Source organism: Rissa tridactyla, unplaced genomic scaffold (genome assembly GCF_028500815.1).
Source record: "Rissa tridactyla isolate bRisTri1 unplaced genomic scaffold, bRisTri1.patW.cur.20221130 scaffold_37, whole genome shotgun sequence".
NCBI classification, from domain to species: Eukaryota; Metazoa; Chordata; class Aves; order Charadriiformes; family Laridae; genus Rissa; species Rissa tridactyla.
The window spans coordinates 789,056-812,064 of record NW_026529584.1 but is presented as its reverse complement, the minus strand read 5'-3'; the positions used below and the strand labels follow the sequence as shown (position 1 = coordinate 812,064).

Genomic DNA, 23,009 nt, shown 5'->3' with positions numbered 1-23,009 from the left:
AAAGGACCTGGGGGTGTTGGTGGACAGCCGGCTGAATATGGGCCAGGAGTGTGCCCAGGTGGCCAAGAAGGCCAACAGCATCCTGGCCTGTATCAGGAATAGTGTGGTGAGCCGGACTAGGGAAGTGATCATCCCCCTGTACTCGGCACTGGTGAGGCCCCACCTGGAGTACTGCCTTCAGTTTTGGGCCCCTCACTACAAGAAGGACAGTGAGGTGTTGGAGCGTGTCCAGAGAAGGGCGACAAAGCTGGTGAGGGGTCTGGAGGACAAACCTTATGAGGAACGACTGAGGGAGCTGGGGTTGTTTAGCCTGGAGAAGAGGAGGCTGAGGGGAGACCTTATCACCCTCTACAACTCCCTGAAAGGAGGTTGTAGAGAGATGGGGGCTGACCTCTTCTCCCTGGTGACAAGTGATAGGATGAGAGGAAACGGGTTCAAGTTATGTCAGGGGAGGTTTAGATTGGATATTAGGAAACATTTTTTCACTGAAAGGGTTATTAAACATTGGAACAGGCTGCCCAGGGAGGTGGTGGATTCACCATCCCTGGAGGTGTTTAAAAAAAGGGTAGATGCGGTGCTTAGGGACATGGTTTAGAAGTGGTTTTTGTCAGGGTGGGTTAATGGTTGGACTTGATGATCTTAAAGGTCCCTTCCAACCTCAGCGATTCTAGGATTCTATGATTCTATATATAATATAATTTGAATTTTACAATTTATTGAGTTGCTTTTGTGGTTTTTAAACCCTAAGCAGTATTTTTTGTCACTTCCTCTGTCAGCAGTGCCATCTTGAATCATTTTTATTTCATTTTCATTAGTTGATGATATCTTAAGTAGCGGTTGAAAACATGTTTATATGTGCAAAAGTAATATTAGCTGCTGAACTGAGCAGTTTAAAAAAAAAAAAAGACACAACTTAATCCTTAACTGTTTCAGTGCTCTTTCCTTAAATTATCAAAGTGAAAGAGGGATTTAAAGACGCAGTGCTTTGAAGTGTATTTTGTTTTCATAAATTGAATCTTTTCACAAGAAAGAAAAGGTTTTAAAGATCATGCAGCAAATGGCATTTCTATTGAAATTCTGTTGTAAGTGATAAAAAACTACTGTCGTATCTCCGACGAGAGAACCTTCCAGCTTAACTCTGCTCTGGCTACATGGGGTCTCTGAAGATTAGGGATTTAAGCCTGGCGTGTGAGGCTTTACAGGGGAATGGCAACCTCGGCTCTGAGTACGAAGCTGTTGCTTGTCTTGGATGACTGTTTCTCCCTGGGTTTATGATATCAGATGCACGGACGCTGCTCTGGATTGTGGTGACTAATGCTAACATAAGCCAATTCAATAGCATTGTGAAACCATTTCCTTGTTAATTTTATTTTTCCTCTAGCGCAAGCTGGAAGGTGCCTTGTTCGCCTTGGGGCAGTTCCAGCGCGCCCTGGATGAGTTGCTGACGTGGCTGACGCATACAGAAGACTTGCTGAATGAACAGAAACCTCTGGGTGGAGACCCCAGGGCTATTGAAATTGAACTTGCCAAACATCATGTGTGTAATTATGATGAGCGTTAACCGAAATGTTCCTTTGATGTTTATCTGAGTGATGAGTCTTGCAGTAAAACTTAGCACTCCGTAAATAATTCTCTAGAGATTTTCAAGATGCAGAGTATAGCTGAAACGCAGGCTTGGAATAACTAATATTTTTCCTCTTACTCCTCCATATTCTTTCCTTCCTTTGCGTGTGCCATGCAAGTGACATAGGTTTTAGCTAAACGGAGCAACTCACCCTAGTCTCCACTTTTATTCACCTTAATTTGACCCAGGGAACTTAAAAGTTATTGAACCTGCTGCTGTCCCTGAAGCAGTAACCTCCTTGATTAGTTCTGCTTAAGCCAGGTCTCACAAAATGTATGCGGCCATTACGCATCTTTCGTTCTTGTTTCTTCCTTCTCAGAAAATAGCCATTTGCTGTTTTGAATTCTGCAGAATTTTATCCCAATTGGATCCAACTAACAAGAAGAATGGAATGCTTCTCTGAAAATCTCAGCCAACTTTAGGAAGGTGTCCATGCCCCCATCTTCTTCTCTTGTTACATACAATTTATGTATCTTACAAATACATAACCTCCTAAATCCCCTCCTTTCCTTTCAATCTGCTATTTAATTTTTGGCCTGCAGATGATGTGAGAAGTATTCAGAGTCCCTTTTGGATGTAGAGAGAATTGATTGAAATTGACGGGACACGGATAATTAAGGCGTTTTCCTTGTTTGTGGTAATGCAGCTCTGCAGCTGCTGAAGCCTTTTGTGTGGTCGGTTGGAACTTGAGCAGAGAAAATACCTACGTGCCCTGTGCAACTACTGTTAGAAACAGGCCCTCAAAAAAAATAAAGTCACAAATCCAGCGTCCCCTCCATGAACCTTTTATATTCTTATCTAACGGAAGCGGTTTATTCTGAAGAAGCGTCCAGACGTCGTTTGTGGTTTCATCTGCCTTCAGTGCTGAAGGAGTTCAGCAAACACATGAATGAATCTGCCTCCTTTTTGTAAAACGGAGTTTATAGGTTAGGAAGTTCACACAGGAGTGCATCCTGTGGTAGCCTGGAAAAACGTCCATCTCTGGAATAACTTTGGCAAGAATAGACCTTGTTCCTAGTGAGCCTCATCAGGAAGGACGGGAAAAGATGCATCTGCTTCTGTGAATATCCCTCTTTTTCGCCCTGTTAGGAAAATAAAATAACGAATAGCTTCCAGTGCTTAGCTTAGAAGAACTAAATCAAATGAGACGCGCATTTATCCATTTATGTGGATCCAGTTAGGAAGTGTGTTCAGTGAAGTCGAATGGAAAGTGAATCACCAAGTGAGGAAATTGCTTTTTTCGTTTCTAGATATGCTTACCCGTTGTACTTTATACTTACCCGTCCGTGGAACCTGCTTCCAAAATCAGGTTGTTTACCTTTCAGCTCTCTGGGAGGTCTGCAAAGATTCAATTTAACCTGTGTGGCTTCACTAGTGCAGCCACTACACAAAAAATACTTCAAGCACCACGTGGTCCTTCCTTCCCCAGCGATGGTAAAATAATACAAACAAAAAATCCCACCCGATGCAATCCGATCAGGGTATGGGCTCGTTATCTGGGACAGGAAGGAGTAGTTTGAGGAAGGTCAAGTACCCTTCCTGTGATGTTTGTTTTGTTTGAACGGAGTGAGACTTAACCCATTTTGTCATGTTTTAACAGGAAAGCGTTCCCCAGCACCAGGCACGTATCTGTCAGCAGCCCAGGTGCAAATGGAAACCCAGAATCCACGGGCAAACCTTCTAGTCAGCAAATGGCAGCAAGTCTGGCTTCTGGCCTTGGAAAGAAGAAGAAAACTGAACGATGCTTTGGGCAGACTTGAAGAGGGCAGAAAAGGAATATATTTACTTTATGCATAATTTTGTTTACCCTGGGTTAAATGGTAAATACTGTCAACGACTTCCACATTTGTTGCATTCTATTGTATGATGCAGCTAACTGAAAACATTGCGATACACAGGGTCCCACCCGCAGGGAGGAGCAGAGGGGACAGGTGACCCCAGACTGACCAACAGGGTATTCCATCCCATCTGCATCACGCTCAGTGTAAAAGCTGAGGGATCAAAGGGGCAAAGGGGGCTCTGGCTCGTTTTTTCTTCAATGGCCGACGTCTGAGGAGGACCCTGTCTGTCCGTCTGCCTTTGATCCCGATCCGAGCACTCCTGACTCTAGGTCCGGAATTCAGCTCCTGTCTGTCGCTGAGTCCAGTCTGGGACTTTCCCTGTGTCTGCTGCTGACGCCATCGTCATCCTGGGAGCTGGATACGGTTTTGTATATATTGTACGCTTTTTTCTTTAATTTGTATTATTCTATTACTATTTACTATTTTCTTATTTATTATTATTTTCATCAAAGTAGTTTAGTTCTTTTTCTAAACTCGTAAATCTCCTTATCTCTTCCTCTCCTCCCTGAGGAGAGGGTGGGGGGAGGGCCATCTGTTGTTCTGATCGGCCAATCTGGCCAAAACCACGGCACATTTTTACAGAACTATTTTTACAGTCAACACAGAGTACTACAGCGGTAGCTGAAAACATAAAACAAGTGTTTTTGCTGATCAATGTGCAAGAACATGTCCCAGTGAACGGGTGACTATGTCAGTTCTCTTGAGGGAAGCGTCCCATTTATTATCGGCACATTTTTTAGTAAGACTGTGGTTAGGAATAAGATCCGTCCTGTAAGGTAGCAAGTACCTTCCCCTTCACGCTGGAGCGCGTGAGTCTGTCGTGGCTGTTTCCTCAGCTGTGCCTGTTAAACGTTTCCGTGTGCTCAGGATGCAGTCATTGGTGCTTGGTTGAGGATTTCTGCTGATTTGCAGGATTGAACTTTGGTGAAAGTTTATCGTGTGGCTGTTGGTTTTCTTTCTGTTTTGAGTAGGGATGCACATCCACTGTTATTAAAGCCATCGCCAAGAGATTCTGCATCAGCCAAGTGACCTGTTCCCAGAGCTTCTCTGTGGGGTGCCGCTACTGGGAAGTAATTGCCCAGGCCAGCGATGGGTGGGCTGTTGGAGTTGCTGATGAACTTCTTGGAAAAAGGGACAAATTAGGAAGAGCGGAGCATTCCTGGTGCGTAGAATGGCTAGGTCCCAAAGAGCAGCTGTCAGCACGGCACAGAGATCAAGGAACATTATTCTGCAAGGATAAACCATTGAAGGTTGGAGTTTTGCTGGAGCTACAAAAGAAGACCGCGTCCTTTTATTCCATCACTGACAAAGAAACGCAGCAATTTGTTGCGCTTTGATCATAAATCACGGTGCCATGTAAAAGGGAGTGTGTTGTGTCGCTCCTGGTGTTCCTGTGCGTCGGAGGCGCTCACTTGGCAGGCGCAGCACTGCAGCCAGCGCCGTTCCATGACAGCGCTTGAAATCTGCATCGTGGCTCCCAATGGCAGAAAGCTGCGTCACCATCCCAGGGAAGCCCAGAGCAGAACTCCCGCGCAGAGGCGACAGGAGCCCACAAGCCCACTGCCTGCTGTATTTCCCACTGGGCTCTGAGGGGGGAGAGCGGAACTGGGGGCTGTGATTTATCAAGGGGATGCCCCTTCTGTCCCTGTGACTGCTGTTCATGGCCCAGAAAAAAGGGAAAAAAACCCAACAAAAAATAAGGTCAAAGACTTTTTATTAATTAAATAAGAAATCACTTTCTGGATAGCAGCTGTCCCTGCCCAGCTGCCCGGCTCCTGGGTCTGTCCCGCGGGGGCCTTGGTGCGTGAGGGAGGTGGCAGTCGGACGAGTCGCTCTTGCTCTCCGCTGCCTTGTGCAGCCCGGGCTGGTGCTGTGCTGGCCCTGTCAGGCAGCAGGGGTGGCAGGAGAGAGCAGCGTGAGCTGGGGTGGGGGCAGTGGGGGGGACACGGGTGGGGAAAACCCAGCACCTCGTGGGTGCCCTGCCCTCCCCACTGCCCCTTCACACCCATGGGATCCTCTCCCCAAGCCAGCCCCGGCCGTACCCTCTTTGTCCGTGAGCACGGGACTGTCCAGCTGCTCCCTGGACATGCAGCCGTCCTTTGCCAACAGGTCCACCACGTTGCACTGGGAATGAGAGAGCGGGCTGGCTGAGCCACGGGGCCGAACTCGGCATCCCTTGGCAACCCTCCCACAGCCAGCTCTCCCTGGGGAAACTGAGGCACAGATGCCCCCGCCGCCCCCGCAGAGGCTCGGCCTCAGTCGCCCCCGCCGTATCCCTACCTTTGTCATCCCTACCTTGTTGGGGAGCAGGAGCGGCTGGAGGCGCCGGGGGAGCTGGAGGCCCTGGCGGCGCTGCAGCGGGGTGGTGAGAGTGTGGCGGCCCCCGCAGCTCCGCGGCACGGTGGGGTACTTGACCTCGGCTGGCGGCTGCCTGTGGGACGGGGTACGCGGATGCTCAGTGCCCGGCACCGTGGCAGCCCGTGCTTCAGCCTGCTACGCCAGGGAGGGGGCCACGGGCTGCTCCCCGGTGGGGTCTGTCCCTCCCGGCTCCCCTCCGCCTGCTGCAGGAGACCCCCCGGCCATCCTGCTGGATCTGCTCTTTCCCCACAGCCCCCGGGAACTGGCCGTGGCAGTGGCAGGTCCCTGCACCCCACGCCAAGGACAGCAGGAGGCAGGAGCTGGGCTGTCCCGGCTGCAGCGCTTGATTTCAGCAACTTGTTCCGGAGAAGGAACCTGACCTCCCTAAGCCCGAGGTCAGGCTGAGACCAGACACAACTCATCGCACGTGGCTTCAGCGCCCTTGAGACAGAGACTTGGGCCAGACGGGCAGCGAGGGGGGGCTGTAAAACCCCCCAGAGGCGGGGTAAGCACAGCTGACCCTCTGCAGCACAGCTCTGCTCCCCTGCCCTGCCCAGGTCCGCCCGGACCCCTGCGCCCCCACCTGGGGAAGAGCTCTCCCTCACCGGGGCCAGGCCACCCTGCACCCCAGTGGGACAGGGATGGGTCCCCGTGTCCCCTACCTGTGGTCGTGCTGCTGTTGCTGCTCTGGCTTGAGAATGGGACGGGGGTGCTCGGCAAGGCGGGGGGACAGCGGCGGCAGGGATGGGATGGTCACGATGTGCCTGGGGAGGGCAGGAGCCGTAGATGGGTGACGGGGCAGTGCCCTGAAACCCATGGGCTTGTAGCCCACGGCACCCCCTGCTCCCCGGGGAGGGCTCTGCGTCCCCCTGCTGCCAGGCAGGGCCGCGAGGGGGCTGGGCAGGGTCAGACCCCCCAGGCAGAGCCCTGAACCCCTGTGCCTGGCACAGCGGGGCACTGCCAGCACCCATCGCCCCCCCGTCCCGCCCACAGCGCCAGGTGCTACTCACGGGCCAGGCACCGACATGTCGAGGGGCCGGTCGCAGGACAGGCAGTGGAAATGGGTCAGCAGCGGGCTGGAGTGGGGAGAAAAGGGCTGGGTGAGCTCCTGGGGGGGACACAGGCAGGCAGCTCGCAGGCAGCAGCGAGGTGTCCCTGAAGCCGCCGCCGTCCCCGTTGCACTCACTTCTTAATGCCAGCTGCATCATCAGCCCCTGCCTGTGAGCCCTTCTGGAGCTGCTTGAGGTTGCTCTCCCAGTGCCCCTCCAGCTGCTTCTGCAGAGCCCCCAGCTCCTGGCGGTCCAGCTGTGGACAGGTGCCCCCCCTCAGCCAGCTGCCCCGGGATGGGACATGGTGGTCCCCGGCTGGGACAGCTGGCAGAGGGATCCTCGGAGGGATGCCAAGCCCTGAAGGAGCAGGTTTTGCGTGGCAGAGACGAGACACCCCTCACCTTGGAGGCCACCTCTTCACTAAGCTGTTGCTGGACCTTCTCCTGGCCCGTCTGCCGGCTCAGCACCTCCTCGAGCATCTCAGTCAGCCGCTCCATCCTTGTGTCGAACTCGCTGCGGTTGACTTTGCCAGCCAGGCTGGTTTTGTCTGCTTTCTAGCAAGAGGGAAAGGCAGGAGAGCGGTGGGGAGAGGACGAAGGTAGCCTAGGCAGGGCCAGCTCGTGTTGGGAGGAGAGGGAGAAGTGGCTACGTGGCCCTGCTTGCCCCATCACCCCCATGGGGTTGGTGCCAGCAGCCAAAGGGACCCGTGGGGAGACAGAGGGACCTGGCGAGGGACGCGCAGCCAGTCTGGAAATCTTCCCTCCCCCCGGCAGGTGCTGCCACCAAGCACCCAAGGGACAAGGGGTGATTGTCACCCTGCCTGGGACCCCCTTGGCTGGTGCTGGGGACCCTCGAGGCCATACCACATCGAGTGCCAGCATCAGGTCATTCTTGTCCGCTTTGCCCTTCACCAGCTTCTCCAGGGACTGGAACAGAGCCTGCCAACACAGAAAGCACCCCATGATGCCACGGCAGCGTCGGAGCTGCCTCCCGGCCAGCTCAGCACCCCCCATCCATCTCCCACCCCCCTTAAAAACCTGCGGGAAAGGGACAAATCCCTTGTGGTGCCCAGGCTCTGCCTGGAGGATGCTCTGACCCCGTGGGGCTTTCAGCCACCCACCTTGGTATCTTGCTGCTGCCGCTGACTGTCACGCAGGAGGTTCCCCACGACGGAGCTGAGCTTTTCGTAGCTGCCTTGCACCTGCACAAGGGTGGCCTGGACGTGCTTCAGCACCTCCTCATCCTGCTGCCGGGAGGAAGATGACAGGGCGGTGCTGTGCAAGGGGGGACTGGCTGCCCCGTGGGGACAGAGCCAGGTTACTTGGCCGGTGGCCAAAGGCTCTCGGTGCCAGCAGGACATTTGCACCGAGGCTTTCATTCCCTTCCGTGCTGCTGACTTGTACAAGGCAATGTGGGGAGCAGCGAGGGGCTCCCCCATGTTACAGCAAAGCACGACCAGCCAGGGGAGTCCCGGCAGCCCCCTCCCAAGCCCCCCATGCCACCATCTCCCTACCTGGCTCTGCCTCGGCAGCTGCCTCGGCACCTTGCCCACCGCCCGTCGGGACATTAGGGAGTCCACCACCTCCTGGAGCTTCTCGTAGCGCTGCAGGAGCTGCCCCACCTGCGCTCCGGTGTCCCCACAGCAGGCAGGGCATGCTGCCTGCGCCTCTGCCTGCTCCTGCCCTGTGCTCTCCATCGCCTTCAGCTTGTCCTGCTGCAGGAAGGGGAGAAGGGATCGGCTCTGAGATGGAATGGATGCAGCCAACAAGCCAAGGTGCTGTGGAGGCTCGATGGCTGCAGCCGGCCAGGGGCCGTGGCCGGGAACCCTGCCAGGACCCCCCCACCCAGCCGGCGGGCAGTGGGAGCACTCCCCCTAGACCTCACCTGAGCCTGCATCAGCTCGGCCACCTCTGTCACCAGCTGCTTCAGCGTGGCCTCGGTCATGTCCTGGTGTTCTCCCAGCTCCTTCAGCTCACGCTTTATCTTCTGTAATTCCAGCTCCTTCATCTCCAGCACTTCTTGCTTTATCTCCTGCAGTCCCAGCTCCTTCAGCTCCAGTACCTCTCGCTTTAACTCCTGCAGTCCCAGGTCCTTCAGCTCCAGCACCTCTTGCTTTAACTCCTGCAGTCCCAGCTCCTTCAGCTCCAACAACTTTCGCTTTAAGTCTTCCAGTCCCAGCTCCTTCAGCTCCAACGCCTCTTGCTTTGTCTCCTGCAGCATGGACCTGGCCAGCAAGATGGGCGCACAGGCAGGCTTAGCCTCATCGGGGCCACTCAGGGGGGTGTCCCTCGCCCCCCAGACTGGGATGCTCCCAGCCACTGGGCTCCCTTGCAGCCCCATGGGGTAGCAAACCCTCTCCCGCCCTTTTACCCCAGTTGCAGGGCGATCTGGTCGCTGCCATCTGCTCTCCAGTCCGCTCCAGCCACCCACGACTTTCCAAGGGCATCCTCCAGCTGCCTGATCTGGGAACGGCGGTGGTGGCAGAGTCAGGGCATGGCACCCCGTGCTGTCCCTTTGCAGGGGGGGCCCTTTGGCTGCCCCCTCCCTCTCCAAATCCCCCCTGACATCCCTGCAGCCCCCTCGGGCACTGCCACCGGCTCACCTTCTCCTTCACCTCCTGCAGCTCGCTGGCGAGGCTCTGCAGGGAGGACACCTGACCCCGGAGGGCGATGCTGTTGTCATCTAGAGGGACATGGTCCAAGGGGACATGCTGTCAGTGAGGGGGTCTCGCCCTTGGGGCCAGCCTCTGAGCACGATGAGCCCCCAGCCCAGGGTGTTCCCACGCTAAACAGCCCCCACCAGCCCCCTCAGGGTTCCTACCTCCCTCCGGGAAGAGCAGGTGCGTCTGCTCACGCTCGGCGTGGTCTGACTTGGTGGCTTCCAGGTGGGCCACCTGCTCCTTCGGTTGGCCAAGCTGCCCAGACTGGCCGAGAGCCTCCACCATCTCCATGCCAATGCCAGAGGCACTGCTGGAGGCTGAAGACCCCCAGGGCATTGCTGGCTCTTGGAAATGGGACGTGCCGGGGGATCCTAGCTGCACCCCTGGGGTGGCGGTCCAGGCGCCAGGGGACCCTGGCTGCTTTGCTGGGCTGGTGGTCTTGATGCCAGGGAATGCTGGCTGCATCCCTGGGGTGGTGATTTGGGTGCTGGAGGGTCCTGCCTGCATCCCTGGGGTGGTGCTCTGGGCGCCAGGGGACCCTGGCTGCTTTCCTGGGCTGGTGGTCTTGATGCCAGGGAACGCTGGCTGCATGCCCGGGGTGGTGATTTGGGTGCTGGGGGATCCTGGCTCCATCCCCTGTGTGGTGCTCTGAGTGCCAGGGGACCCTGGCTGCATCCTGGGGGCTGTGGCGCTGGCATCAGACATGCTCTTCCCATCTGAAGGAGCGCCTGCCGCCTTCTCAGGGCTCACTGGTGCTCTGTGTGTCCCTGCTTCCGTCTCCTCGGAGCCAGGCTGTGTCCCGGGAGCCCCCTTGCTTGTGCTGGGCACAGGCTGTGGCCCTGGTTCCTCCGTCCCCGGCACGGAGCTTGCCCCGTGCTGGGTGTCCACGTCCGCCTGGGGGGACTCGGTGGGGGAAGAAAGGCTGCCACTGCCCTCCTGGGAAGAGGAGGCCAAGGGGAGCAGGGTTACAGGCAGCCATGCAGCGGCAAGGACAGAGCCCAGGCCCCCCCGCCATGTCCCCACTGCCTGTCTCCAAGGCACCGCCTCCCGGGGCCAAACCCAAGGACACCACGAGAGCCCCAAGGCAAAGGCTGCCCCCCCCGCACAGAGCCCCGGGGCCCACGGCCACAGCCTCCCGCAACCTCCCCAGCCCCCTTAGTGCTTTGCTGGCCTCTGGGCCGGCAGCGTCTGAGCAGTCGAGCCTGGGGAGCGGCAAACCCTCCCTGACTCCCCGGGCCACGGCAGCGAGGCCTTTTGCTCTCCAGCAAGGGCATTCGGTGCTCCAGGCCTGCTGCCCAGACCCGCTTCCCAGCCCAAGGGGCTGCGCTGGTGTTTCAGGAGCAGCAGCCCCCGGCGGGACTTGGAAACCATCTCACAGCGCCAAATGCTGGGATCTGCCCCCTCCTCCTCCCCCTTCTGCTTCGCTGCCCACCAGGCGAGCCACCCCCCAGCACCTCCCAGCCCACCATGCTGCGCACCTCCTCCGGGACTGGGCTGAGGCTCCGCATTTCCTTCAGGCTTTTCTGGGGAAGGAAGGCATCAAGGGCTCAGCCCGGCCACGTAGCTGGCAGGGACGGCCCCCTCGGGGACAGGACCCCCCAGCATCACTGCCCAGCACCCACCACCCATGGACCATGCCCCAGCACAGGAGGATGGTCCCCCCAGGGGAGCTGGGGACACAGCTACCTCCTGTCTCAGTGCAGGATCCAGGACCCCCCGTGGCCATACTTCACCACGACACTTCTTGTGACGGGGGCCTGGCAGCTGGCTGCCGGCGTCCTGGAGTTTCCCCTGGAGCAGGGAGAGGACAGGGACACCAGTCTGGCTGTGGGAGCACATTTCAAAGGAGCATCCCCACATTGCCTTGGGCACAAGAGAGAGGGGCGCTGGGAAGGGCTGTGCCCGGGGGCTGTGGCTGTGTTGTGCGGGGCAGAGCTTTCTCTCCCTCCTTCCCAGCCCCCAGGTGTCTTTTTTGATGGCTCTTTGGTTCCAAAGTGCCTGAGCGTCCCTTTGGGTGATGGCCACAGTTCCTTCTAGCCCCAGCCTGAGCTGCAGGCAGCGGTGCCCGTTTCTACCCTCCCTGGGGCCGTGCTGGCGGGCAGAGGGTGGGGAGCTCTGGGTGGGGGTGGCTGAGCTGCCCTGCTGCCCTCCTTGGGACATCCTTCCCACTCTGCCCTCCTGGTGCCCTTCCTGCTGGGGGACAGGGAGGGCTGATGGCTGCGGGGCAGGGGCTGGGGTGGTGATGGGGAGAGGGGCAGGGAGGGGGCGAGGGTCCAGCTCCCTCTCGGGGCACTGGCAGCAGCTCACCAAGCCGAGTGCCTCCTGCATCGCCCGGAGCTCCTCTTCCAGGTGGGACTGCGCCTCCTTCATTGCGCACATCTCCTGGAGGAGCTCCTCGGAGAGAGCTGTGGCCTGGCAGAAAGGGGTGGTGGGGGTGAGCCCCAGGAGAGGGTCCCTGGGGACCAGGACCATTGCCGCCGCTGTGGCCTGCCCAGAGCCGGGGGGCAGTGCCAGGCTGGCAGGGCAGCGCGGGCAGCACGTCCCATCCATCACATCTTCAAGAGCTGAGATGGGGCAGCAGCTCCCCAGAGACCCCCACCCCTGCCCCGGGGGGACCCATTGCACGGCCCAGCTCAGCAGGGACGCCCCCAGCCCTGCTGCCCCTGCCAGGCTCCCAGTGAGATCCCTGCAGCCCATCCAAAGGGCAAAGAGCCGCTGCAGCCCCCTCGAGCACAGCCTGGCCAGGGCAGCAGCAGCCACTGCTAACCAAGTGGCCACCATCATCTCCAGCTGCGCGGGGAACCCTCCCTGCCGCCATCTCCCGCGGTGTCCCAGCCCTGGCAGGACCTGGCCCGGCACTGCTGACGGTGGCTCTTTCCTTCAGCCCGAGCTTAGTTCTCCCCACAGGGGATGCTCTGGCGATGCGTGGTCACCAGTGGCTCAGCACCATGCAGGGTGAGGCCCATCTCTGGTCCCCACCAGTGTCGGCTTCAGCCCGTGGGCAGGCGGTGGGAGATGAGGGCCCATGAGGTGCTGATGGAGCCTCTCAGCTGCCCCAGGAGTGGATGCGGCACTGGCTGAAGGTGAGGAGTGGGGAAGAGAGGGCTGGAGAGGGTCATGGAGCCGGACCTCCAGGGTGCAGAGCCTCCATCCAAGGGAGCCAAGGGCACCAGGGACTCGCTGGGTATCGGCCCCACCAGGACCGGCTGACGGCAACGTGGGGAAGACCCAGAGCAAGCGGAGCAGCATTTCAGCCCCAGCTTTTCCTCCCCAAGACTTCACCCCTTTCCTTCACTGAAGCCCCACGTGCCACCCTCAGCTCAGGCTTATACCAGCCCTTGGTCTAAGGGCAGCACAACGGCGGCTGGACCCCGGAGGATGGGGTGTCGTGCAGGGGAGCAGCCAGGGGATGGGCAAGAGCCTCTACCTTGGAGATGCCGCTCTCGTTGGCTTTGATCTTGTCCTTCATCCAGCCCACGTCGGTGGCCACGGAGGCCAGCGGGGGGCTGCTCGTGCTCTCCTGGAGCAAGTCCTTGCCAGGCAGCCACTGCCCCAGTTCCTGGGGCTGCTGCCCCCTGTCCTGGGCCCTGTCGCCCTCCTTCTCCAGCACAGGGGGTGCCTCTGCAGGCTGGTCCCCCTCCCAGAGCAGGGTCAGGCTGTCCCCCTGCTTCTGGGCAGGCAGGTCCCGCAGGCCCAGGTGCCCGAGCATGGCGAGCAGCAGGCTGCGCAACGCCATGAAGTTGACTGCCCCGAGCTCGGGCGTCCCGATGGCCTCGTCCAGCAGCTGGTACAGGCCGAGCTGGGCCATGGCTGCTGCCCTGCCCAAAGCCATGGAGGCACCTGAGGGGGATGGGAACCTTTCTGCCTGAGGGGGGGCCCGGGATGGCTGGAAGGGATGGGCACTTGAAGCCTTCCTCTTCCTCTTCCTCCTCTTCTTCCTCCTCCTCCTCTGCTGGCTCCTCGCAGCAGAGTGGTCGCACCAGCGGGACAGGTGACAAGGGACAATGCAGCGTCCCCTGTTGCTAGGCGACGCCCCGCCCCCCCGCAGCCACCTACCAACGGGGACGCTGCATTGTCCATTGTCACCCATCCCACCACGGAGTGGACGCCCTCGTGGCGAAGGTGGAAGCAGACAAGAACAACCTGATGCTGGGACTCGATGTGGTGGGACCAGCCCCATGGGGGTGATGGGGCGAGCAGGGCCACGTAGCCACTTCTCCCTCTCCTCCCAACACGAGAATGTTTCTTCATCTCTGTGCCGTGCTGACAGCTGCTCTTTGGGACCTAGCCATTCTGCACACCAGGAATGCTCCGCTGTTCCTAATTTGTCCCTTTTTCCAAGAAGTTCATGAGACACTCCAACAGCCCACTGTTGTGCTTTAGCCTCAGATGGCAACAAAGAACCTCGTGCCGTTCGCTTGGGCCTTCCCAATACGGGAAGAATTGGAAGAAAAAAGGCAAGACTCTTGGGTTGAGACAAATGCAGTTTCACAGAACAGCAAAGGGAACAAGAAAACAACAACAATCACACGGACAGAGGAATGTACAAACACGATTACGGAACTGCCGCTCCCCGACTGGACCCAGGACACCCCAGCCCTCTCCAAGCAGAGATGTCCTGCCCCCTCCCCCGGCAGCTCAGGGTGGGCATGGCTCACATGGCATGGAATTCCTGTGTCCTGGGGAGAATTAACCCTGTCCCCGCCGCAACCAGGACATTATCCACCCCTTATTCCAGACCATCTATGCCATGCCCACATCTTACAGGTTCCAATGAATTGCCACCACTTTCCCCTGTCATGTATATATACACGTATATATTCATGCAGATCTAATGCCCTTAGTCTATGGGCCATCCCTCCAAAGTGTCCGTTGAGTTCATTTCATCCATGGCTCTGGGCTCCATCTGTTAGAACAGTCTCTCAGAGCAGGTGAGATGCTGGGTGGTGCTGGCCTCTTGCATGCTGTATTGTCGGAGCTTGTGACTGGTGCACCCGCTGTGGCTCATGCACACAGTCCGTGGGCTGAAGATGTAGATCTTGAGGAAAGGTGCTGGGCGCCAGCTGCTGAGGTCAGTTCTGATCCCATCACCCCTGTGCCTTACTCCTAGTACAGCTGAGAGCAATTATAGCAATGAGGACATACAGTGACAGTGTTACTTAGCAATTAACAACACACAATTTGATTCATTAGCTATTCTCCCCCAAAATCAGATCCCCATGAGGTACACATCGGACTTCCCCATCCTTCCGCATCACACACCAAGTACACTCAGGCCCTTGGGCAAAAGCAATCCCACGGATGGGTTTGCCTTTGCCTGAGGCAGGACTGACCCCGACTGTCTTCCCTGGCATATTCTCCATGTGCACTACGGGGACTTTATCCCCTTCTACGGTACGTGGAAGTGTTGATTGGGCAGGGCCAGCCCCATTGCTAGATCCCCTGGGGTTAACTAGCCAGGCAGCCTTTGCTAAATGTGCATCCCAATGTTTTAAAGTCCCACCACCCATTGCTCTCAGTGTAGTTTTTAACAGCCCATTGTATCGTTCCATCTTCCCAGGGGCTGGTGCGTGACAGGGGATGTGATACACCCACTCAATGCCATGCTCTTTGGCCCAGGTGTCTATGAGGCTGTTTCGGAAATGAGTCCCGTTGTCCGACTCAGTTCTCTCTGGGGTGCCATGTCACCACAGAACTTGTTTTTCAAGGCCCAGGATAGTGTTCCGGGCAGTGGCATGGGGCACAGGGTATGCTTCCAGCCATCCGGTGGTTGCTTCCGTCATTGTGAGCACATGGCGCTTGCCTTGACAGGTTTGTGGCAGTGTGATGTAATCAATCTGCCAGGCCTCCCCATATTTGTATTTCAGCCATCGCCCTCCATACCAAAGAGGCTCCAAACGCTTGGCTTGCTTGATTGCAGCGCATGTCTCACATTCATGGATGACCTGTGCAATGGTGTCCATGGTCAAGTCCACCCCTCGGTCACGAGCTCGTCTATATGTCGCATCTCTCCCTTGATGGCCTGAGGAGTCATGGGCCCACCGAGCTATGAATAGTTCCCTCCTATGGTGCCAGTCCAGATCCAGCTGAGCCACTTCAATCCTAGCAGCCTGATCCACCTGCTGCTTGTTCTGATGTTCCTCCGTGGCCCGATTCTTCGGTACGTGGGCATCTACGTGGCGTACTTTCACAACCAGATTCTCTATCCGGGCAGCAATATCTTGCCATAGTTGAGCAGCCCAGATGGGTTTGCCTCTGCGCTGCCAGTTGCCCTGCTTCCGCTGCTGTAGCCACCCCCACAGAGCATTTGCCACCATCCATGAGTCAGTGTAGAGATAAAGTACCGGCCATTTTTCTCGCTCGGCAATGGCCAAAGCCAGCTGAATGGCTTTCACCTCTGCCAACTGGCTCGACTCACCTTGTCCTTCACTGGCCTCTGCAACTTGTCGTGTAGGACTCCACACAGCAGCCTTCCACTTTCGATGCTTTCCCACAATACGGCAGGACCCATCAGTGAACAGGGCATCTTTCTTCTCATTTTCTGGCAGTTTATTGTATGGTGGGGCCTCTTCCGCGCGCGTCACCTCCTCCCCTGGTGACATTCCGAAATCCTTGCCTTCTGGCCAGTCCATGATCACTTCCAGAATTCCTGGGCGACTGGGGTTTCCCATTCGAGTTCGCTGCGTGATCAGTGCAATCCACTTACTCCATGTGGCATCAGTTGCATGATGTGTGGTGGGGACCCTTTCTTTGAACATCCAGCCCAGCACCGGCAGTCGAGGTGCTGGGAGGAGCTGTGCTTTTGCAAAAGAAAAACAAATCTTTTTCCCCATCAGGGCAGACAAACATTGCAGCAGGTTGCCCAGAGGGGCAGTACTGCCTTCATCCTTTAATATTTTTAATTCCTTTCTGGATAAATTCCTTAGCAACCTGGTCTGCTCCCATAGCTCATCCTGTTGTGCGCAGCAGCTACAAGCAGAGACCTCCTGAGGTGCCTAAATGCTGAGTAATGCTGATTTCTTCCCCTCTCTCTCTCCCCTTGATGATGGTGGGGGAAGCGCTTGGGTTCCCTGTGACCATGGAAGTGAATGAGATGCCAGTACATTCAGATCAACAGCCGCTTCACGGAATCACGGAATCACGGAATCTTCAGAGTTGGAAGGGACCTCTAGAGATCATCTAGTCCAACTCCCCTGCTAGAGCAGGATTGCCTAAAGCACATCCCTCAGGACTGCATCCAGGTGGGTCTTGAAAATCTCCAGAGAAGGGACTCCACAATCTCCCTGGGCAGCCTGTTCCAGTGCTCTGTCACCCTCACTGTAAAGAAGTTTTTCCGTGTATTTGAACGGAACTTCCTATGTTCTAGCTTGTGCTTGCTATGTTCTTCCTTGTCCTGGCTGCGGGCAGTGTTGCTCAGATGCAGGGCTGCCCCACAGGCACCCCCTAACAGCCCTCATCCTATCCATTGCTTCACCTTTCATTCCCTTTTCCACTCTCTTCCCCCTCTCGAGTTCTTCTCTTGGACCATCCTCATCCCCTCCAATACAAACAGCCAAGTCCTTTCACTGCTTCCTTTCTTTGTCCTTCCCATGGTGTTTCTGTGATGGTGACAGTGACACTTTCCACCTTTGACATGACTTGATTACACCAGGAACCCCTTTTCTTACCTCTGCTGTCCTACAGCTACTCAAGTTGGGAGAGGAACCAGGACTCAGGATGCACCATAAATAATGAACCTTAAATACTGACGTGCTGGAGCTTCAGTGCACAGGGACCTTGAGACACCTGGGGACGTGGCCAACGGAAACTTCTTCAAGTTTTTCAAGGAGAAGGGGCAAAGTGGGAGAGGACCAGGTGAGGAGTGAGTCTGAGGAGAGGGGCCTGGGCATTTTGAGGGATGCCATATGAGCCTCTGGTAAAGGCTCAGCACCATTAAGGCCAGCTGCATATGGGGTGGTGTTAGAAGGACCGTGGCCACCCAGACAAGGGCAGTTATTGTCCCCCTTGACTCAGGACTGGTGTGGCCACATCTGCTCTCATAGTGTCCCAGAACGATTTTGGTTTGAAGGGACCTTGAAAGATCATCTAGTCCAACCCCTTCTTTTCAGGGAAGTCTTCCACAAGATCAGGATGCTCAAAGCTCCGTCCAACCTGTCCTTTGTCACTTCCAGTGATGGGGCACCCACAGCTTCTCGGAGCAACCTTTTCCAGTGCCTCACTTCCCTCACTGTGAAACATTTCTTCCTTATATCCAATACAAATCTTCTCTCATTCAGTTTAAAGTTATTGTCCCTTGTCCTGGCATTACTGATGCTGTTAAAATGTCTCTCTCCCTTCCTTTTAAGCCTTCTTTAGGTATGGAAAGGCCACAGGAAGATTTCCTCTGAGCTTTTTGTTTCCAGGCTGAATAACCCCAACTCTCAGCCTTTCTTCATAGGTGATTTTTGGTGATCCTTCTCTTGACCCTCTTCTACAGGTCCATGTCTTTCTTGTGCTGCGGAAGAACTGGATGTCGTCTTCCAGGTGAAGTAGCATGGGATCACTGTAGAGAGGGATAATCCCCTTCTTCAACACTTCTTTTGATGACACCCAGGGTATGATTGGCTTTTCAAGCACACGTTGCCAGCTCACGTCCATTTGCTCACCCACCAGTATCCCCAAGTCCTTCTTCACAGGGCTGCTCTCAATCCATTCATCCCCCAGTCCGTCTTGATACTGGGGATTGCCCCGACCCAGGTGCAGAACTTTGCACTTGGCCTTGATGAAATTCCAGAGGTTCACATGTGTCCCGTTTAGCAGTTACTAAAAATCCTGAAGGTTTCCTTCCCAAGGTTTAGATTCTTGGGTATACTTTTCACCTGGCGTATATCCTTCCAGGTCATGAATTCCACCAGGGCATGAACACTGCAGCCCAGGTTGCCACCAATCGTGGTCTTGCCATAAGTCGCTTTGAGTTGGTGAGCAACAGGTCTCATAATGCTTCTTTCTCTGGTGTTTCTTTTCTTTCACGTGACGTGTGTGGAGAGGCCGAGGGACATGGACCTCTCTAGCCCGGTGATGTCAGTTCATGACAGTAAAAGAGTAGCCTGAAAGTAGCAGTTTCAGGTGGTTTCAAGGTGGTTTCAGAGATGACAGAGCTTTCCTTGGCATTGGGAAACCACCTGAGAAAGGAAAACCATCAAGGAGAAGGAAACGTCCCTTGAAGGGCAGTGCTGTGGTAGAACAGGTCACCCTGAGGAGCCTGGATCAGCGCAATGCTGGGTGTTTCAAGGCAACAGCAGGGAGGAAGAAGAGATACCAGTAAAGGCAGAGAGATGTCACCGTGGGAGCACGGTGGAGAAATAGGTTGTGTGTCCCCAGCCTGCAGGGAAACGGGGGCAGGTGTAGGACAGTGTAGGGCAGCCTGCGATGGACACAGGCAAGGGCAGTGGCAGGGCAGGAAGGCCCCAGCAGAAGTGAGGTCTTTGTCCCCTCAGCTGTGCCAGTTGTCACTGCCACCAAAGCCTGAAAGGAGACACATTCATCTCATGGAACTGGGGCATTGGTGCTTCCTTGCACCCCCACAGGGCGGATGGGAGGTGTGGTACTACACCCTGCATCGCACACGCCACGTGACACTGCCCCAGGAAGAGCCCCAGGTCATTTGCCTCTGAGAGAGAAGATCCTTGGGAAGGACTCAACTCTCCCGGCTCTACCATTACTCAGTCTGGCTGGGATGGAGTTCATTTTCTTCATATCGGCCTGTATGCTGCTGTGTTTTGGATGTGTGACTGAAACATGGCTGATAACTCACTGAAGGTTTAGCTGCTTCTCAACCGGGCCTTGCACAGCATCAAGGCCGCCTTCCTGTTTCTCAGTTTGCCTTGGACTGCCGTGTGCCGTTAGGGACCAAGCAGACCAAAGGGAGAAGTCATGCCCTATAATGTCATGCTCAGTATTGAAGTTGGGAGGTAGTCTTTGCAAGGTTGCTGTTGCTCAAAGATTGGCTGGGCATTGGGCTGCTTGTGGGAGGTGGTGACTGATTGCCTTTGCATCACTGTGTTAGGTTTTTCTTTTCTTTTTCCCTCTTCTTCCTTCATTTATTAAACTCTTTATCTCAACCCACGAGTTTGTCTTGCTTTGGCTCTCAGGATTCTCTCCTCTGTCCCTCTGTGCTGGGGCTGGAGTGAGCGAGTGGCTGGTGTGTGCTTAGTTGCTGGCCAGGGTCACCCACCACAACCCTCTTGAACAATAAAGTCTGTGGCTGAAGCTCTTGTCACTCAGACAAGATCAGTCTGCTGATCACCTTACACCTGTAGTGATGGTAACAGGAGCAGCCAGGGGGTGGGGTGGTGAGGGGCAATGGGATTATCGGTACATCACCTCCTGCACCCATCAGGTGGAAAGGTTCTTCAGCATCTTCCCACCATGCTTTCTCCTGGGCTAGAGAAGAGGAGCTCAGTGATAGTGGGTGAGTCCCCTGCAGGGGCAGAAACTGGCACTGGCCCTTCCTGCGTTTCCTGAGGTTCTTGCCGACACATGCTCTCCTCCTCCTTGAACCCCTTCCCTGGTCACAAAGGACTGGAGAGCTTTTCAGTGAAGACTCAGGCAAAGAAGCCTTTGAGTCCCTCAGCCGCACCTGTGTCTGCTCTTATGAAATCCCCCTCCCCATTCTGCAGCCGCCCTGCATTTTCCATGTTCAGCCTTGGTCTCTCGTGAGTGACCAAAGCTCCTCTTCTTGCTCTTCACTCTTCTTACAGCCACCAACTCCAGGCGAGCTTTGCTGTTCCCTAAAGCATACCTCCACAACAAAGGCAATTTATAAATCCCTTCTGTGTAACCTGTCCTTGCTGTCACCTCTGGGCAGCTGCTTCATGGTCCCTCTCAATGACCTGTCCCTACCCCAGGAGCCCAATGCACGGCCGCACAGCCCTGCTGTGAAGGCACACCACACAGTAGTGTGCATTCAGGGGTGGGTAAAAGCCCCCCAGCACCATCACCTGGGCAGTCGTCTTTGTCCCAGCTCCCCATGAGCATCATATTTTGGAAGCTCCCCCAGCACCCGACCCCTCCCGAGTGCCAGCCATGTCCCACATGGGGCTGTGCAGACAGCCCTGCTCCAGGTCTGGGCCAGGAGAGAGCCCGGGCAGGGCTGGACGTTCCCCTGATCCAGGTACTGAGCCCAGCAGGAGGATGAAGATGGCCTCGCAGTCGCACTCACCCGTAAACCTGGGGTGAGCAACCAGTGCTGGAAATGGTCGGTGAGACAGACTGGTGGGTAAGAAAGCCTGTCCATGCCACCAGGGGCACAGACCAGCCTCCTCTCTCCTGCACCTGCCTGGCTTTAATCCTTTCCACAAGCCCTGGCTCTGCACCACAAACACTCTGGTGTGAGTCCTCCCCCTGCATGGTAACACGGTACAAGCTGTACTCCGAGGATTTTCCCTCCTGGGCACTTTCCAGCCCAGCCCAGCTCCCTCCAAGCTCTGCCACCTCCCCTGCCCTCTCTCCATCCCAGCCCAGTCTGCGCTGGCCCAACAGCAGAGCCTGCCCCAGGGTGCTGCAGCGCTCTGGGCACTCACTCCACAGCCACAGCCCCTCTGAAGGGCACCGCAGCTGCTGGGGGGCAGAGGAGGGTCAGCCCCAGAGACGGGGGGCATTTGGGCACAAGGAAAAGGCAGTCAGTGGGCCCCTGTGTCCTCCTCCCCAGGATGTTCTGAGGGGTCTGCAGCCCCTCTGTGCCATCCCCTCTCCCCAGCCCAGTACAAGAGCCCTGGCCCTGGGGACCCTCAGGCAGCTCCTGCCGCCCCAGTGACAGAGTGGCACTGGGACAGCCTGCCCCAGGCTGCTGCAGCCAGAAAGGTCTTCTCATCTCCTGTTTATTCAGCCCTGCTGCTGATGGGTCTCAGAAAAGGAAGTGTTAGCTGGTTCATGTATTTTATTTAAACACACAGAGAGACTGACTCTTCATTTACATATATATTTTTTGTCACAGACGAGAGGTGAAAAGTTAAGGAGGAGGGGAGGAATAGTGAATGCTTGTCACAACAGATATGGGAATCCTTTGCAGAGGAAGGTACACAGTCTATGGCTGATGAAAAAATGTCCAGTCAGTTTCCTCAGGGTATCCTTGATCTCCTGGTTTCTCATGCTGTAGATGAGGGGGTTCACTGCTGGAGGCACCACCGAGTACAGAAATGACAGCACTAGGTCTAGAACGGGTGAGGTGATGGAGGGGGTCTTCAAGTAGGAAAAAAATGAAGTACTGATAAACAGTGAGACAATGACCAGGTGAGGGAGGCACGTGGAAAAGGCTTTGTGTCGTCCCTGCTGTGAGGGCATCCTCAGCACAGCCCTGAAGATCTGCACATAGGACACCACAATGAAAACAAAACATGCAAAGAATAAACAGGCACCAAACACAATAAGCCCAACTTCCCTGAGGTAGTCCGAGTCTGTGCAGGAGAGCTTGAGGATCTGGGGGATTTCACAGAAGAACTGGTCTAGGGCATTCCCTTGGCAGAGAGGTATTGAAAATGTATTGGCCGTGTGCAGCAGAGCATAGAGAAAGCCACTGCCCCAGGCAGCTGCTGCCATGTGGACACAAGCTCTGCTGCCCAGGAGGGACCCATAGTGCAGGGGTTTGCAGATGGCAACATACCGGTCATAGGCCATGACTGTCAGAAGATAAAACTCTGCTGAGATGAAGCTGACAAACACAAAGACTTGTGTAACACATCCTGAGTAGGGGATGTCCCTGGTGTGCCAGAAGGAGTTGACCATGGCTTTGGGCAGAGTGGTGGAGATGCAGCCCAGGTCGAGGAGGGCGAGGTTGAGGAGGAAGAAGTACATGGGGGTGTGGAGGCGGTGGTCACAGGCTACGGCAGTGATGATGAGGCCATTGCCCAGGAGGGCAGCCAGGTAGATGCCCAGGAAGAGGCAGAAGTGCAAGAGCTGCAGCTCCCGTGTGTCTGCGAATGCCAGGAGGAGGAAGTGGGTGACGGAGCTGCCATTGGACATCATCTCCCTCTGCACATGGAGGTCTGTCCAAGAAGGAAACAGCAGTGAAGAGCGAGGACAAACACCTCTGAGCAGAACCTGTTGCATTTGTCACAGTAACGTCCTAGGAGATGGGAACCAGGAGTGATCGCAGGTTAAATCTCACTATGATATAAAAGAGCTTTTGACCACTGTCACTCCCAGGTCCCCTGGCTGCAGAACAGAGCTGGGGGGGTTGTTTTGTTTATTTTGCTCCTGTTACCCCTGGCCCACTTGAGGAGTCATGTTTGAAGGTAGAAATCCCTGGCATTTCTGCTACCCTACAAGTGCTATTGTGAGAGTCCTGGGAGGCAATAGGACAGAGCCTTAGTGCAGAAGGAGGAGAGCTGGTCTCTCCATCCGTCCTGCTCTCAGCTGCTTTTTGCCAGCACCGCTTTGGTCTGGAGGATGATCCCACGGAGAGCAGAGGAGTCCAGTTCCAAAGTGCAGATCTCCAAACT

General features: G+C 56.0%; 1 protein-coding gene across 1 annotated transcript; it reads right to left on the bottom strand.

Annotated features, from left to right (window-relative positions):
* Positions 1–18,323: 18,323 nt before the first annotated feature.
* LOC128903466 (olfactory receptor 14A16-like) lies at positions 18,324–22,533 on the bottom strand. Its single transcript, XM_054187477.1, has 2 exons — positions 21,603–22,533; positions 18,324–18,478 (listed from the first exon to the last, which is right to left on the bottom strand). The coding sequence occupies exons 1-2, from the start codon at positions 22,531–22,533 to the stop codon at positions 18,324–18,326; spliced, it is 1,086 nt and encodes a 361-aa protein (XP_054043452.1).
* Positions 22,534–23,009: the final 476 nt, after the last annotated feature.

What these genes read in the sequence shown, in the direction of transcription:
- LOC128903466 (XM_054187477.1), bottom strand. Translation starts at nt 22,533, where the DNA reads ATGATGTCCAATGGCAGCTCCGTCACCCACTTCCTCCTCCTGGCATTC. An exon ending in GACTGGACATTTTTTCATCA is followed by an intron (nt 18,479 to 21,602) that starts GCCATAGACTGT and finishes ACCAACTCAAAG; the next exon opens with CGACTTATGGCAAGACCACG.